An 18,448-nucleotide genomic window follows, 5' to 3' on the forward strand; every position below is an offset into this window, starting at 1 on the left:
CATAACAAAATGCCTTCCTTTAAAGGAGACTTGTTATTGCAGCATTCTGCTACACCATGGATGCTTTTTATATACCTTAAAGCTGTAAATCTACACCTAATGGCTCTTGGGTTAATTTTGGTTGTCTTCGCAATGTTCCCGAAACTGCATCTTGTGCTGTCTCTAAATCTAAACTCTTTGATATTGAGCTATACCAAAATTGCTCTTTAATACTCAGTTGTTAAATATTACGATTTTGGTTCTCAATTAATTTCCCAGGATGTGTATTTCTTTTTTGTATCAGAAACATGGCATTAATAGAATGACTATTTGCAGTGTTATACTGAAAAATCTTGCAGCTGTGATTGAGGCGGTGACTTTTGCAATCATTTATCGCTTTAAATCCTACACCTATATAGTTCTGGTGCCAAATGTTCCATATCTTTAGAGTGTTCTGTTTTTTTTTTTAATACAAAAGGATCTAAGCCACTGGTGTTCGCACACTGCTATGTTACTAATCCTTGCAGACCAAAATTAGATACTACTGCTGCAGTCTTTTCACTTTACAGGTGAATGATCTGAAGATACGGATGAAACAAAACTATTAAACTGACATGATTCACATTCTGTGAACATATATGAGATCTCTTGAACCAGGCCTTCTTAATCTCCAAAATCAGCACTATTTCAGTGGAATTTATGGCCCGGATACATTAGAAAGCCTGCCACCATTAACAGTTTTAAAATTGTTAAAGGGGAACTGAAGTCCCAATTTCTCGGACTGGTTATTATGTCTTTGGTAGCGAATTTAAATTAATTGGAGGCATCGCAAAATTTTACAAATTCCAAATTAAGCACAAAATTGTAAAATTACTGTATGGTCTCTGTGTTGTCACAAAATGCTGGTCTTACCAAGGGACGAGACTGAGAGTTGGCAAGAATTGTTTCCTTTTCCGAGGGATATTCAGCTAGCCAAGAGATGGGTAATAAACATGGGCACTGATGTTGGTCCCATCAACGCATTTCTATATGAGATTCAGTGCGTTATACGAGTAAATAAGGACAGGTTGTACAGCAGATATTTCACTACAGGAATGTTCCAACGTGATCTGCATGCAGACTTAACAAGTAAGTATTATTTGTCAGCAAAATTGTCCCAAAGTCGATATGTTGAATTCAATTCAATTGCACTTGTTCAAGTCAGTATTCTAGATAAAGTATCTTTAAAATGTAGTCTTGTATGTGTCGGTTTCTTAAAGTTATGGATTAATTAATGCAGTGGAAAAATTCGCTTAATCTAAGGCATGTGTTTTATTGCAACAGAAATGTATTGTTTTTTTAAATAGTTAATTTGGGATAGGACATGTATATTGAACTTTTCTCGGCTTTGGAGTTTACATGATTATGAAGCCTGACAATTCATAATGTGAAATATTTTCATTTAATTTACCCAACGAAAACTTGTGCTCAAACCCGGTGCCATTCCTACCGTTTATGCCAATAAAAAGCAAACAATGAAAAGAAAACGCAAGGAGAGGGTGATATCAGAGCTTGATAGAAAAACAATTTAGGTGATCCTTTTTATCATAATTATGGTTAAGACCTAGGTTAAGATGTGATTGAATATGGTTTTACAACTTGGAACAATATTTCTATTGTATTAAAAGGGATATAGTCACAAATGTGCTTTTTAATGTAATAGGGCCATTGCACATCATCAGATATTTTGTTGCATCATTCTGAGTCACAGACAATGGTAATATGGTGTTATGCATATCTGGGCATTTTCTCTATTTTGTGATGTAATTTGGAGGTTTACATGTTATTGTATACTTTGTGTTTTTATTGTGGTTTGAAATGAACTCATCGATGCTGATTCTTTATAACCCCAAAATTTAAAAATAGCATCGCAGATCCGCGTTAAAAGACTGTGTTCTTGTTATACTTAAAATTTTGATTACAGAATTACTATTAAGTATTTTATTCTTGGTATCACCGATATCACTTGGTATCACTTTTTTTTTTTTTGCTCCTTAATTAATTTTATCAGGCATGCTCTAATAGGGCACTGGCATGTAAAGTAACAATTTATTTTTAGTAATTCATACCAAGTATATTTGTTTTACTTTTTTTAGGACCTTTGGTACAGTGTTGAAGTGTTCATTATACATTTTGCAAGAACATTCATAGAGGTTTACAAGTATAGTAGTTTTTAACAATAGGGATTTAGATTTCTAAAAGAGCAAAACAGTACAGACCTACCTAATTAAGATCACTGACAATCACTTATTACTTGGCTTCAGATGTGACTATTTTAAGAGATATTGTTCTGAAAGAAATATCTAACAATTAAAAAATGGATTATGTTAAAAAAACGTTATAGTTTGGTTTATGCTGTAATGGTTTAATACTAAGTCTGAAATCATCCATCCATTTTGCTGCCCTTTGTAATTAAATTAGTCACTTTCATAACTTAATGCCTGCATCCAAAATTTTAGCCAATTTTCAACAGGAATTTTATGTGCTATTGCTGTATTTATTACAAGAAACTGTGTGTCTTCCATTAGGAAAGAATACTGTATCTGTCTTTAAACCTTTATGTACTTTAAACCATCTATTTGGATTTTACACTTGTGACTAATTAAATTTGAACTGGTTTGAGATGTCTGCAAGTTTATGTAATCTACTATAAATGGGACTGCAGTTTGTGAAGATCTTTGCACATCTAACGTAACTTAATTTTTTAATAATGTGATCAATTGGTTGATGTTAAGTGGGTAGGCTAAGATCTTTGACTTTTATAGTACAAATATTTTGAATGCTTAGCTCAATTTGTTGCCTTCTGGAATACTTGGCTATATAAAAAAACATGCATCTACATGATAAATTGGAAAATTTAAAGCACTGAAGAAATGAATGTTTCCTGGTCTTCATTGATACCCTTAGTTAATGTAGGTTTTTGTGTTTTTTCATTGGCTAAACTAAGTTCCTTGAAGTCTTGCTTTAAGTGACATCTTACTGCTTTGTATATACAGTGACCATGGTATATATTGCAGTATTTTCAACCTTGAATGCACTAAGACTAGAGACAATCTCTTTATTTATAAAGCAAAAAGCTAAATTGTATTCTCAATAATAAAGTTGCATACCTCAAGCATAACCTTGAGAACAAAATTGAAGTCAGTGTAATTTTTATGACGTTTTAGCATTTAGTGTTTGATTTTTTGGGGAACTAAGTTATGAGCTGAAATTTGTAGCTGTCTAAATAGTCACGGTTTACTTTGTTGTACTGGCTATTTCACCATCCAAAAACTTTCTGAAAGTGTAGAATTATCTGCTCGAGTGTGCTCTGCTCCTCCTTTGCATCTATCATGTTACCTGAATGAAGATGCATGCTGTATGTTGAAAATTTAAGAGTTTTAGTATTGGCTGGCAGCGTGCTTCACGAAAAGAGCATTTTGCATGCCTGAACAAGCTCCAATATGTCATAGCCTGGAATGCTTTGGAACACTTCTTCCTGAAAAGGTTTTACTGATATTTATCAAAACATCAAATCCCATGTATCATATACAAATGTTATTTGGCCCTTAGTTTTATATGTGCATATTTTCAATGTGCACATCGAGATGTATCCCTTTATAGTTTTATCATCCGAGATCAGTAGTAGAGTTATTTGAGTATTGTAGATTTATATATACATTTTGTTTATAGCACCAAAATGTCAGAAAAGTGAATGCAGTTGGTTGTCTCATAAGTCGTTAATAGTTCTTAGTTTTTAATTCCTTGTTAAAAGCTTGTAGGTTGTCAAATTGTACATGAGTACTGCCTCACAAGAGAACAATTTAAAAAAAACGTATTTTTCACTCAGGCATGGGTCTCAAATATCGGTGTCTTTATGCCTCATTTTACTACTTTGAATTGTCCAGTTTTCAAACAAAAAAGCGACATTCGCATTAGCTTATTCATGAGCCATCCCACTGAATTACGCTTGGGAAAACTTGTCATTTTCTCACCTTAAATGGCCACTATGACTGCTCTTTCTTCTAAGCTGATATCAGATAGCGCAGACGTTTCACATGTATGTGTATGAAATGATTTTCTTTTAAGTCTTCATCTTGGCAGATACATGTTCTGTTAACTGAACATCATCACATTATAGAGCATATCTGCGGTGAAGCATGCTGAATGCACACACACTTTAATAAGATAATAAATGTTTTCTGTTATTTTTAACCATGCAAGTAAAGATTTGATGGAAAATAACCATGTTCATTTATTTCCAGGGAGCCTTGAAGATTGGCAGCAAAACTGTGACGATGCAATATGCCGAGCCAGACTGGAATGACAAAGTTTCTGCTGTAAGTATCCACATCTTACTGGGGTGTTAATCATTGTTTTGTTTCTCAGTTCTATAGAACATCTTCCTATGTTTTAATATGATGCTACTGCGTAACATCGTGGCACAGTTAGTTTTCTTTTCTTTCTTGGTTTTGTCACTAATAATGCAAAGCATAAAAGTCTGAATTTGCCAGTTGTGACAACAGCAATAGCATCATATTTCAGTAGTTCTAATAAAGATGTACTATATCTTTTTAATATGGGAAAATCTCATTTTCCATTAAATCAGTTTATGGTTTCTATGCATAGTCTTCCAAACTGACATTTGCTGCTTACATATTAAGTAATGAGAGATTTGTTATAATTTATTTGTTTAAGGAAAAATAACCTACATATAACCTGAAACTGCTAAAGGCTCCTTCAGTGCCACTATTCTAGGCAAACATTCCTGAGAGTGTTCTTAGAACTGCAACTCAGATAGTAATAAAATGATAGTTGTATTTGTTTTATTTAGGAATGTTCATCCAAATGTATGACCTTAAGAGAAGCGTCACTGAGACATAATTCCTTGTGGAAACCTTATCTCTGCATTGTACTAGTGGCAAATTGGTTGTTAAGTTATTATATTAGCAGTTATTTATTGATATTCCCTGTTGAGGATCTTGCTAATGGTGCTGCTGAAATCCTTCCTCTGTGTTTAAACAAGGTGCAGCAGGAGTCACAGGTTGAGGAACCCCAGTCTGTGGAGGTCTGTCCTCCAGCCCCAGCGCCCCCAGAGCCTCAGCCACTGGAGCCTGTCCCCGAGGTGCCCGGTTCCCAGCACCCACCTGGGGAGACCGAGTCTCAAACAGATTGGCTCCAGCAACCCCAGGATGATGCCTCTTGGCAAGAGTCGATGGAACAGCAACCTGCAGAGTTCTGGGGCACGTGGAACTCGCGCCCCGCAGTTCGCAGCGTCGACCCCATCTTCAAGGAAAGCAAGAGTGAGTGCTGTGGAAAATCGTGTTACTCCAGTTCACAAGTCTTTTTTTGCACATTCGTTCTTATTGTGTTTTTCATTTTTTCATGCACACACACCCATGAAAGGAAGTTTGAGACTCCTCCATGTCCGTATACTTGTAGATGCCGTACCGCAAATTCTTGTATGTCTACACTTTTACTATAAATGTGAAAATATAATTTCTCTTTATTAAATCCAAATAAATTACTATCAAAACAAATGAACAAGAAAAAAATATATACAGATGAGCTTAGTAACATTGCTGTAACCTAGGGCAGTCTTACATTCACTCAGTTGTTTTTATATTTTTGTTAACATGGGGGAAGTAGTTTCATACCTTTTAGTTAACTTTTCTAATTTTTCAATACATAATTACACTCATTTGTCCTATGGTCACTCTACCTCGTCTATAAGTAGCTTGAGTATTTCAGAAAAAATCATCTGCAGTCTACAGAACCCTTTCCATCACATACATTTATTTTCTTAATGACAACCACTGTCCATAGGTTGGAGAGTTAGTTCTTTATAAGCCAGTTTAGTGTAATAGCCTTTTTGCAGCTGCTAATAGAACTTGTCCCAAGAAAGCTTGTTCTGTTTGAATAACCTCCTAGTCTTTCAGTTGTAGGGTCTCTTGGTAGTCCTACATAATGTGGTTTATTGTACTGTAAATAACTAGACTTCTTTTTAATCATACTGTATATCTGCCGTTGAAGTTTCTCTTGCCCATGCCATTAAGAAATAGATTGTTAGAGGACTGAATGGAAGCACTCTTAGAAATGAGATGCAGCACCATTCTTCCATGGGAGAGTCAGTCAACACAATGCCTGATTGAGGTGGAAAAGCTCCTCTATTGACACTGTCAAAGTGGTGTTCCAGTATATCCTTAAAATGCTCGATTGGGTTCAGATGAAAGAGAACATCTAGAGAAAGCAGTTTTAGCACATCTGATATGTTCCTAGTGTAAAGGGGCTGAGAAAGTATTAAGATTTTATAGTTTCTGGGAGGCATCTTTGAACCCAACACACCAGGCGTGGGGCAACCTCACACTACTGTCGTAAAATATTTATATTAATACAGTATTGGCACCCTTGTAGGGTATCAGGTGTGTGAGCATCAGCTCTTCTCCTGTGCTGTTTTATTCACATGTAAGCACTGTTCCCAAAAGAATGTAATGCAATTCCAGCAGTGATTCTGGGATGCAGGTGGAAGTAGACCACCTGTGTAATCTGTCAGCATATACTTAAAGAGACTACCTGGTTTCATTATCAGGCAGTTGAAATGCAAATATCGAGTTTAGCTATCTTTCCAATTTACATCATTCTGCAAGAAAGTCAGTTAACTTATCTGTTTTAAAGGCTTGCCAGTAGTACTGAAACTGTTCTGATTTAGGTTTTTGTGTTACTATAATTTGGTACTTTAAACAGTGACTGTCATCAAGGGGCAATAACGTTTCTTCCATTTTTGTTTGTGTTTTCAGCTATGATAATTAAAAATGTGAAGTGCACATCCACAGTTGAGTCAATCCTGAAGGCTCTGGACCCATTCGCCTACCTTGATATGAGAAATGTGCGGTTAGTGAAAGGCAAACCCGTGGGGTCCAAATGTTTCTGCTTTGTGGACATGGATTCACATGAGGTGAGCCCTTTATAGTTTCCATTACGGCAGTGCCATTTCCCAGTGAACTCTGTCAATATGCCTGGAAGTGATATTTTGAAGTTCAGTAGGAGCAACAGCTCTGTTGTAAAAATAACACAACATATACATTTGATTGCAGTAGTTCTGACATCAGATCATTATTTTCAGTGTATTTCCAAACACAGGTCAGGTCATGTACACTAAAAAATATAACAGTGTGAACTATTTTTTATTTATTTTCACAGCAAGTTGTTCATCTGGTGGAACTACTCACCAAACCCCAGCCTTTAATAATTGATGGTGCCAGGGTACATGTGGAAGTAGCAAGACCTTTAAAAAATCAAAGGTTAGTGAATTCTGGTTCTGACCTAATTTCCATATCCGTGTGCAATTCACAAACACCGAATCTGGTTAACATGCATTCCTGTGATTCTTTTTTTTTTAGTTTTAAGAAGGATTTTGAAAAACCTTCGCTTTTGGGATATCCCGATCTTAGTGCAGAGGTGAGTGTCTGGCAGTTTTCTAGGAACTAAGAATTTGACATTACAAACGTTTTGTGATCCTTTGTATTAAATAATGGAAAACTGTTAAATATTGCTGCTGTACTAGCCGATTCAGTATAATGAAAGTTAAAAAGAATAAAAATTGGTTTAAAAAGACCAAATGGTTTGATTGGAAATATAATCTAGAAGTATTGTATCTTACTGGGCCAGGGCCATCATTAATGTATACAGAGATAGGGGGGGGATGGACTTGTTCAGTAAAACCTATGGAAATGGATGCAGGATGTTGATGGATTTCTGCTCTTTCAACAACAGTACTATCCCCAGCCTCTTCCAGCTTCTGTGGGGACCCCCGCTGTCGTTCAAGGTAGGGCTTTTCTCCTCTCCTGATTTTTAACCACGGAGGGTTTTTTAGTCCACACAAAAACTAAACTTTTCTAGTTTCTTCATGGAGAAAGTGTTTTCTCCAAAGAACCAATTTCTGTGGCAGTACCTTACAGAATGAGGATCTACTGACTTCTGAAAATAAACAACTAATACCAATGAAATACCTCCTTTCCATTGCTGCAAGTTTCCAGACCAATTACTGAAATTGCTGTTTTGCTGAACCCCAAAAGGGACATATCCAGCTAACACTTCCTGTAGCCTGTTAACACTTTGCCCTTTGAGCTGCTGCTTGTGGGATACGTAGCTAGAATAGTTATACTTCTCAGAGATGGAGGACTCTTTCAAGAGAAAATTGGATCGTTTGGGATGTTTGTTGAACCAAAGTGACAAACACTAAAGGTGATGATACAGTTATCCTAAGCATTGTGTTAGACCATGGAACATTTTGTTGGAGGCTGTAAATTTGACAAATTCAATGATGAGACAGTTTGGTTATGTCCTGTATTGATGCTGTCTAGAGGTAAATCAAAGGAAACGTTTGTGTAGCCCTCCAGCTATGAGCACTATGTTTTTGTTACTATATTTAGGAAAATACAAGGTCCTTCAACTTTTTGCGCTGTACAGAAATCCATGTGTGGAAATTTACTTTTGCTGTTTTGTTTATTAGGGGAAACAACAGTTGCAGTCAGTGGAGATGCCACGCTGAGCTCTGATCTTCAGTTACAAACCTCTCATCTGCCACAGGTATTCAGAGCAAGTAGTCCATCAACAAGGGGGCTACAGATTCCAAGTCCAGAGCTGCCATATTGACCGTTTTTGTTCTCTCACCCTTGTTCCAGGGTACAGGCCTTTTAGAGACTCCTGCCACTGCTCAACCCTACCAGACTACGGACCCCCAGGCCTCTGCTGCCATCACCCCTGCAGTGGGAGATGGCTCTGATGCCTATAGCTATGGTGAGGGAAGGAGATGCTTATTTTAGCTTTAATATTTAAGTAACCTGTTTTGACAATAATATAAAATTCCCCTTTAATAGAATGTTGAATTTTAGTAGTTATGATGAGTTGTTAACAATGAAAGGTGGTTGTTCCTGCTGTAGAAAAATAAGGAATTTTGATATACTGCAATTGAACCAGGCTGAAGATCGAATATCTCTACTTTTAAAAACCTAACGTAAACTAAGTATATTTTTACAAGAAAGTTGTGTAAAGATATATACACAGCGCAACTAAACACCACAGTTAAGCTTGTTTCTTTGTTCCTTTTGAGTATGGAATTTTGAATTTATCAACTTTTCTACAGACGCTGTCGCTCCTGATGTGTCAACATACTTGTATGATGCTACCTCTGGCTTCTACTATGATCCCCAGACCACTCTGTACTACGACCCTAACTCTAGGGTAAGTGCTGGGAATAATATAAATGACTTATTCAGTCTGTAAACATTTTGTTTTGAGGTGGGGGTTTTGACGAGGGTGACAAAGTCTCATTCAGTGTAACCAATCATTGAAAGATCTCTTATTCACAGCTACTTGAAAGACAAAGAGGGTGTACCGTTTTTTGCAAGTAATTCTTTGTTGATAATTAGGTGAAATTGACTGTCTTTCCCTGTGAATCACATTTTGCCCATGTAAGATATATGTATTGAAGCTTACACTATTAAAAACTTACAGAATTTTTTTAATCACCATTTTAACAGTAATTAATTCTGTTATTTCTAGAATACCTTTTTTTAAAACTAAATGGTGGTTTTTCACTGTTGTGATCATAAAAAAAACACTGACTTGTTCATTGTTTTTGTTGTACTAGTATTTCTACAATGCGCAGACTCAGCAGTACCTGTACTGGGACAGTGTCAGGAAGGACTATGTTCCTGTCCCAGGCCACACAGCTGAGACTCAGCCCCCGAGCTCCCAGACAGCTGCCGCAACAGTCACAGCTTCTGCGGTGGTGCCCCAGGAGACACCCCAAGACACAAAGGCAACAGGCAGTGAGGGAGCCGTGGACAAGAAGGAAGAGGACATGGTGAACAAGCCAGAGAAGAAAGAGAAGGATGACAAGCCTCGAAGCTTGGCAGCACATAAGGTACAGTGTTCCTCTTTGACACATTGTTTCACAAAGACACTATGTTTCTGTTTTCTGCCTGTGACTATACTTTGTTCTAGCATCTTATGAGGTAGAATTCAAAATCTCCTTTATTCTATTCTTAAAACTGCACACATTTTTCCAAAAGAACAGCTAGAACTGTTGTTGCCATTGCTTACTCTGCTCAGACACGGCTGCAAACGGGATTACAAAAGCAAGCCATCTCAATCACTCTAGTGGTGTGATTTACAGCCTCTTGTAAAACACAAAGGGACTGAAAATGGGTGGGAGGTTTGTTTACACCCGTTTCCTAACAGTCCCCTTACAATTTTGACATCCCTTGGAATTCACAACTATTCGAAAATGCATTAATATGTCATGTATTTGAAGATTATGAAAGATATGGAGCGATGGGCCAAAATCCAGAATCGACAGAAGGAGAGCATCCGAGCGCCCTCTCCAGTCCTGAAGCCTCAAGGGAACACGGAGGAGAAAAAGGCTTCTAAGGCTGCAGATGCAGCATTTGCAATCTTTGAGAGGAAGGTGAGCAGAGGAAGGGAGCAGCACACCTTGTGCCAGACTGCTCTTTGCCACAGGGCATGTTCCTTTTGATTACTTTTTCCAGTCAATGGACTGATATTAGTTTTTCCTCTGGCAACCATGACATAACCAAACAAATTGTCATAATTAGTCAGGGGGGTTATAAGTAGAGCTATTTGTTTCTGGTGTTCGTTTTTAATTATGTTGACATCCCTTTAAATTTACAATAAGTTAACTCAGTTTCCCATTTAATAGTTAAAACTGTTCATTCCAATACAAGGCTGATCATAGCCTTGAATGTTTTTTCCCATCCGTGTCTCATGTCACATTTACTAACCCCTGATCAGCTGTCATTCTACTTCTACTTTCCACAAATTATCACAGACCTTTATCACAAAGTTTTTCCCTCTTTTAACAGTTTGATCATTTTTAAAATAAAAGTTCCTGCGCATTTTCTAAATTCATATTCGTTGGTTACATGGTTATTCTTATCTAAAATGTGGCTTTCCCATAACCATGATTCTCAGGTTATTGCTCTGTTAAAACAATCTCTGAGACTCTGCGAAGGGCCAATAAGGATATTTTTTATTTATATATGATTTATAAGAACATTTGCTGCAGAATCAAAAGCTTTGTAAGAAGTTAATTCCAGGAGCATGATTTTGGAAAGCCAGATCACATTTGCATGTCTAGTCAAGATATGTTAATGTTGTGAATTACTTTAGGTTTTTTTTCCCCTTAGTGTATGCTTTTTCTGGATTTTTGATGTCACCAGTTTAAAACTTATATTGCTGGAAATTGTCACAACTGGCGCCAAATTCAATTTGAGGCCCATAGTATGTCACTGGCATCTGATTTTACTTTTCTTCCTGCTCACTGCCTGCCTTTTCTGAACCACAGGGCACAGCAGATGATATTTTTAAGAAGCCATTTGCTCCACCAAAGAAAGAAGAGAAGGCTCTAAAGGTATTGATTTGCCTTCTTAACCATTATATAAGTCTCCGGAAAACCAGGGGATGGAGCATGCTAATAAATTTAGTCCTTCCTGGGCAGCAAGAAATCTATACATTGATATTATGACCACTTTTTCCAACTCATGGTCGGAGAGACCTGGAGTCTATCCTGGCAACCAGTGGTCATAAGGTAGCATACGCCCTGGGTAGGACGCCAGTCTATCGCAGGGCAAACAGATGTAAACACAAACACATTCACACCAGGACCAATATTCCCAGAAGCCAATTAACCTAAGAGTATACCGTTTTGAAGAATACTTTAAAGTTCAAAACTTTTTTTATAAATTTTTTTAAAATAATATTTTGTTTAGAACTAATATTTCTTGTTAGACATAATATATAATTGTTCATGTTTTACATTGTAATCAATGCCAAATATTTTTATTCCTGTTTTCCTTTCTCTAGTAGAGTTTTATTAATAACTAATTGCAATGTATAACTAATATATCTTGAACTCTCTACACAGGTATCAGGACAGTATTGCTTATTTTGATATGTGCTCAAACATAGTGTTGGTGTGTAAAGACTTTATTTACGATTTTAAATCTGGCCTCTTGCTTTTAGTGATCCAGAACACTCGGTTTCTGTTTCTTCCCCATGTGTAGCGGCCGTTGGGCTCTCTTGGAATGCTGGTATCGGAGTATGGAGCAGGAAGTGATGAGGAGGAGGAAGAGGAAAGAAAGGAAGAGCCACGGGCTGTGAAGAGCCACCAAGAGAAAGAGGACCGATTGACAGACTGGAAAAAGATGGCATGCTTGCTCTGCCGGAGGCAGTTTCCCAATAAGGATGCTCTAGTCAGGCACCAGAAGCTGTCTGATCTCCATAAGGTATTGTCATTTTGGGATAAGTGTGAAGGTCTCTTAAATATTCCTGGATTTCATATCAACTTTTTGATTTTGGGAAACTGCTAATCTCTGCTTTTCTGTCACTGAATCTTGGGACATTTGCAAATTCTTAGTTGTTTTTTTGTCATTTTAGCAAAACATGGAGATACACCTGAAGATCAAGAGGTCGAAGAAGGAACTGGAGGCTCTTGAAAGCCAGGAGAGAGAGGTGAATGAGAGGATATAGTATTTCATCTCTTCTTCAGAATTCCATTTTCAAACCCTTTGTGATGTCTAGTGGTCTCATCTTCCTCCCCTGATTAGTTTATATTATGATATTCAAAATTTGTTTGAAAAACAAAATGAATATTATTTACGTTGAGGTTTCTCTTGATCTACAGACTAATTAAGGTTTATGTTATTGGTTTACGTTTCCATGATCAAAAGGAATTGCATTTTCAACACATATTACCCGGCTATGGTATCTCCTGTCGATAACGATTGTTTTTGTTGACTGCTACTCCAGATGAGTTCCAGAGATATGACCAGCTCTCCTACTGAAGCCAAACGAAGAAAGTACCAGAGCTCTGATTCACTGTAGGTACTTCTTTTTCTCACCAAGAGTTTTTGTCTGGTTTGGGGACTAATATAATTAATGATAAATTAAAAGCAATGTGTAAAACCCTTACACAGTGTAATATTTTACAAACTGAAATATTCCCTTCAACTCGACTTGAGTGTTAGGAATCTGTTGTTTTGGTTGACATAAGCCTTTTCAAACTTTTTCACCAATGCTACAAAGTTATTAGAGCAAAATCCAGTGAATAACATGAGGTTGTTCATTAGTGTAAATGTTTTTCGTTTTACATTATATATATTTAGAATATTCCATTAAATGAATTGAGTTGCAGAATCATACACTTCAGACTTGCTGCCACCCCCCTGAAAATACCTTCTTTGTCTCCCTCATGTTTGAACAGTGACGTAGAAAAGGGTGTCCGCAAGGCAGGGGGTGTGAAGACAAACTCAGGGGAGGAGGAGTCTTTTGAGGTAAGAGAGACGGTGCCTGCATCTTCATTCAGGCATTGGGATTCATTCGTCTGGATTTTCAGCCTTTAGAAGTAATTCTGTTGTTAAAGCTTATACTTCATAATTAAGGTAGTGTGTGCAGTGAAATGTACTGGAATGTTTTAGGTCTGAATATTTGCCATCTAAAGTGTTAAACACGGGTAATAAATATTGAAAACAATTTAATAAGGTTATTTTACAATGCTAACAATTAAACTTTTCATTTAGATTTTTCTTAGCTATTTAAGTTATATACTAATATAACAAGCAACAGAAGATTGACTCCCTCTTGGTATATACTTGCAGATATTATGTGTCTTTGAATGGTCTTAAAATAAATATTACATCCTAATTCTGCCAAGTCAAATCTTATTTTTACTCAATTTGTTGTTCGTCTGGTATTGGATACCTAATGCAGTTTTTTCTCATGATCTTAAATTCAGAAGAAGAAAAGGGGCTCGGAAACGCAGGTCAGGACCCCTGCCACATACCGGGAGGCTGTTCGAAAGGCCATGTTTGCCCGCTATAAGGAGTTGGAATGATTGCCCAGGACTGCCTTTCTGGAACTAATTTTTCCCATGTCTCTGAAAAATGTCTTACGTCCGAGCACATTGACAAAACATCATAGGGCTGTTCCTTTCATGCTGTGGACTGGCTTCATTTTGAAACTCTTACCAAATGTGGGTTTATTAAGTGTTACAAACCCACTTCTTCCACACAGGCTACGGAAAGTGCCCTGACAATAACCTCTAAGGGATATGCCTTACTGTGAAGTTGTAGAAAATTAAGGCTAGTTACAGTTACTGTTCACTAGCAGAAATCAGTGTTCAGTGCACTTCAAAAATAGCATTGACAAGTGTAAATAATATTAATTAAAAGTGATTTAGTGACTATCTTTGAAACAAATGACGTCTGCCACTACCTTTGTGGCTTTTTGGCCAGTAATCAGGAGTAGGAAGACTACGATATCTGCTATTTGACTCAAGCATCTTCTGCACTTTCCCTTGTTTGAGAAGGAGGGACAGGTGTGATAGTACCTTCACTTCATCTCTGAAAGCTGAGTTTTGTGTCCAGATGTGAAGGAAACAAAGTAAGGTCGGCCTGCAGTGGACTGTATATTAGTGCTGCTGCATAATACCATGATGTTGGCAAAAAAAGCTGTATATTAAGTTTGCCCCACCAGCTGAATATAAAGACCTTTGTTATACTGTATGTCTAGTTTTTACACTTGGAACCTTGATTTATGTGCCACAGGATGGTTTCAGCAACGCTAACAATTGTACTTTCTTTGTTAACACAATGATTTTTATATTTTTGTTTTCCCAGATGTGCTTTGTAATGTCTTCAGTGTACATTTTTAAAGTAAAAATGTCTGTAGATCACTGGCTTCATTTTATTTTTTAATTTGGCATTGACTGCTTTTTGAAAATCGTACTCGAAAAGGACTTGCTACCTTTGTGGTGTGGCATTAATCCAAGCAAATATGCTGTATATTAAAATACATTCTACCGGGGTAAACTGTACCAAAGGTTAACATTGTAGGTATTTCAGTGTTGTGTGGGGTTAGATAACCCTCTGACATTCATAAGTGGAAATTAAGAGACTTTCCGGTGAACCACTTAAGCCTGGCTGTCTTCAAGTTAAAATTGCACATCATGTCCTTAAGAGGATCTTTAAATCAACAGTGATAGAATAATTAATAGGTTTATTCCATGCTGTAAAGAAGAAAGAAAACAACATTTCAACCGTGGAGCCTTCTCACACACCTGAAGAAGGCTCCACGGCCGAAACGTGTTTTCTTTCTTCTCTTTTCGCATGGAATAAACCTGTTGTTCCTTTGCAGCATACGCATATTGACGCAGCTACCCACCTGTTATAGAAAAATGGCATAATGGTTAAAATTAATTGAGAAGATGAATCTAATGTCTTTTCCTTCTTTTCAAGAAGTGAAGGTGACAAGATCCGAGTGAAGATTACCATATACACTATGTAACACTGCAATACCTATATTAAAATATAGATGGCAGCATAACCATAGATCTGTTGACAAGAAGAATTCACTTCAGCTTCCAGAAGAAGGCAGCAAAGTGTATTTTCATTTCTCACATTATATTGACAAGAGTATAGGGAGCCTTGAACAAGTGTGGTACCTTAAGTATGTAGAAACAAGATAAGTTGAAAAATGTTTTTTTTTATCTCAGTATATTTAGCACTGTGTCCTACAGACCAGAAGTGCTTGGCAATTAAACTCTTCTAAGCTATACCTCTATCGGTTGCCAAGAAATGATCTTTAACCCATGCATCATGCACTGTGTACTTCAGATGTCCAAACAAATTGTTCCTCAGGGTCAAGTTTTGGCTCGTTTGTGTTTTACAACCTCTCAGTTCAGAGCCTTGTAGTCTCAGCTGCAGGTCCAGTGATCGCTATCATTAACATTGTATCATTACATGAATTACCTGATTTGAGCCGCAGAACCAGATCTCAGGATTTTGGGGAGTGAGGTGCTTCGGGTAAGATCTGACATGTGCGTGCAAAAATACCAGACAAAAGCTTCCTTTATGGCGCCAACAAAAACTGGGCGCTGAGCCTGCCGATAGTGCCACGCTCCCACACCTTTCATGTGCATTGCATTAAAAGCTCTTGACACCTGGAGAGACTAATGTAATGCACAGGAGGCAGCTATGATAAGTAATTGGAATATTCCCAAATTTGTGATGTATCCTTTTGCATTTCTATGATCTTTTGTTTCTTTAACTGAACTACATGTGCTTGCTCTTTTTTTCCCCCCCTGTGTCGGCTCAGCTGATTCTTTCAATCCTCCTGTTCTCCGTGTTGTCCCCGCCTCCCCCCACCACCACCACCCTTGATCTCCAGGTGTGTTGCAACCCTGCCTTACCCCAAGGGGACAGCCTCCCCCTGCTGTTTGGTAATCAGAGGATTATTTGTGCTTAGTATATCTGACACTAAAATAGGAAGCCCAGAAACTGCCCTGAATATTGAATCAACACAAACCTCGCTTTAACAAAGCGGGGTTTTAACTGCCTTGCAAAAGCATAAGTGGAAAGGCATTTCATTTGGTTTGTATTTAGTAATCAGGGGATTAAGGCAGCTGCAGGGGGATATTGTTTTCTCAACAGACAAATCCCAGAATACTGTAAAACCTCAGCTCCCTTGCAGAGGATGGGGATTTATTGCATTCCATAGATTTGTGGGGAGGTGCTGGGCTGTGATGAGACCCTGAACTGAGTGGGATCAGCAGTGCTCAGTAAGGCTGAAAGTCATACAGAACTGACCAGCTGGATCGGTGCCGAAAGAATGTGGAATGTTCCGCATTTCGGTACACCGGATTGCAAAGAAAAATCTCGGCTGGGGATATCCAATGCATTTTGACTATTTTGGAGGGTTCATAATAACGTGTCAGGTGTTTCACAAGTTTGGCACCTTTCTGTTGTAAAGCACGTTTTTAGAATGGGTGAATTTTGTTTGAAAGTGGTGGGTTTATTTGCGTTGTGTTTTAAAACATGCTTGTATGTCCAGTGTTCCTCAGTTTTCAATGTCCTACAGATGGTTGCATCATGCATCAATGCTGCAGGAGCTTGAGTCCTGGGTTCAGTTGTGGGCTGGAGTGTTTTGTGAAGCCTGTGGGCTTTCACTGTAATTGTGTGGGCTTCCCACAGGTGCTCTGATTTCCTCCAGTTTTGCAAAAAGTTGATGGCTACATTAATAGTCTCTAAGATGACCCCATGAGCATGCTATGTGCAAGGGGCGATTCTGCCTTGAGCCTTGTCTGCTGGATTGGGCTCATGGGATATTTTTCGTATTCATTTACTGTTGCCTATTTAAGTTGGTGCTTTGTTATAGTAGGTAAATGTATGCAACTTACAAGTAGGAATCTCTTAAGATGTGTTAAAAGTATAGACTGTACAGTTTTTAGAATCATGTTTGCAAATTTATTCATTGGTAATTTATTCTTTTGTTCAATGAAGGGTAAATTGAAATCAGTTTTTAAAAAATGAATATACGGTACATCAGTAAACTATGAACTCATTCAAATGAATTTAATGCTCTAAAGGTGTTGGTTACTAGAAAACATTTTTTGCATTTGCTTTTTGTTCTTTCACTTGTCTACTGTATTGTGACGTATTAAAAACCTTTTAGTTGTTGAGTCATACAAGGAGGCTACATTTTTTTGCAGAATCAAAATTGTTACATCTTATTTGTTCTTTACACAGTGTATTTAAGAAGAAATGTTTTATTTTTTGAAAAATATTAATGCTAGGGCTATTTATTTCTAATGTTTGTAGTCTATATATAAATATTCTATCAAATCCTAATCTAAACATTCCTTTTAATACCACAGCAGTGTTTTGTGCAACTACACTTTAAACAAAAAAACCTTTTGAAGATTCCATTCACATAACAGTTAGTTTATACTGAAAAGCTGTTTGTTGTTTACGGTGTCTTAACTACAGTTGGACCTTCAGGAATCTCATCAGAGCTGAACAACACTGGTTTTGTGTCATTCCCTGGTTGTGTTCGCAGTACTGACACTGTCATGCTCAGCTTAAGGGCCCAGAAAATATACGGTGTCATACTTAATGGAGAAGGTGTGAGGGACAGAACGGACTAGTTCCTTCTGTTTCCCCCTGCAGTTCTGCTCACTCTTCATCTAGTCATCCTTTGAAAACTGAAGAAGAAACTGCTTAGACAGTGGGTTACAACTTTTCAGAGGTGTCCTGAAGATAAGTATGCCTTTTTTGTGATGTGCACAGATTTGCCGAAGGGTTGTGCCTAATGGGTGCCCTGTTGAGCTTTGTCCTTAACCTAGAAAGTTATTTTAAATTGTAATGTCAAACTTTGTTATAATTGGTATTTGGCCTTGACTATAAAGGAAGGAAAATGGGGGGGGGGGGTGGTTCAAAAGTAAATCTGTTTACATCAAATGACATTTTGCAGAACATTCCCTATTGCATGGTAACATATAAGACAATTAGGCCACCTATGTCTAATGGATCATTAATACATTCCTTTTCCCTATTTACTGTATTTCAATAAAGTGGATACATTTTTGTAGTTT

The 18,448-nt window shown here is 37.4% G+C and overlaps 1 protein-coding gene across 3 annotated transcripts in view; it reads left to right on the top strand.

Moving 5' to 3' along the window:
* rbm6 (RNA binding motif protein 6) overlaps positions 1–14,752 on the top strand; it is a 28,227-nt gene extending 13,475 nt beyond the window's left edge. For 2 of the 3 annotated variants that reach the window (XM_015347366.2, XM_069189368.1), the window contains 17 exons: positions 4,263–4,337; positions 5,024–5,300; positions 6,795–6,952; positions 7,198–7,298; positions 7,398–7,455; positions 7,771–7,822; positions 8,510–8,586; positions 8,682–8,796; positions 9,143–9,240; positions 9,650–9,925; positions 10,316–10,468; positions 11,366–11,431; positions 12,084–12,305; positions 12,457–12,531; positions 12,829–12,899; positions 13,283–13,352; positions 13,814–14,752. In XM_015347366.2, the coding sequence (XP_015202852.2) occupies positions 4,263–4,337; positions 5,024–5,300; positions 6,795–6,952; positions 7,198–7,298; positions 7,398–7,455; positions 7,771–7,822; positions 8,510–8,586; positions 8,682–8,796; positions 9,143–9,240; positions 9,650–9,925; positions 10,316–10,468; positions 11,366–11,431; positions 12,084–12,305; positions 12,457–12,531; positions 12,829–12,899; positions 13,283–13,352; positions 13,814–13,912 (2,043 nt within the window). In that variant the 3' untranslated portion in view covers positions 13,913–14,752. The remainder of the gene's footprint in view (positions 1–4,262; positions 4,338–5,023; positions 5,301–6,794; positions 6,953–7,197; positions 7,299–7,397; positions 7,456–7,770; positions 7,823–8,509; positions 8,587–8,681; positions 8,797–9,142; positions 9,241–9,649; positions 9,926–10,315; positions 10,469–11,365; positions 11,432–12,083; positions 12,306–12,456; positions 12,532–12,828; positions 12,900–13,282; positions 13,353–13,813) is intronic. The other variant, XM_015347367.2, reaches the window with a different exon arrangement.
* Positions 14,753–18,448: the final 3,696 nt, after the last annotated feature.

Source organism: Lepisosteus oculatus, chromosome 4 (genome assembly GCF_040954835.1).
Source record: "Lepisosteus oculatus isolate fLepOcu1 chromosome 4, fLepOcu1.hap2, whole genome shotgun sequence".
Taxonomy (NCBI): Eukaryota; Metazoa; Chordata; class Actinopteri; order Semionotiformes; family Lepisosteidae; genus Lepisosteus; species Lepisosteus oculatus.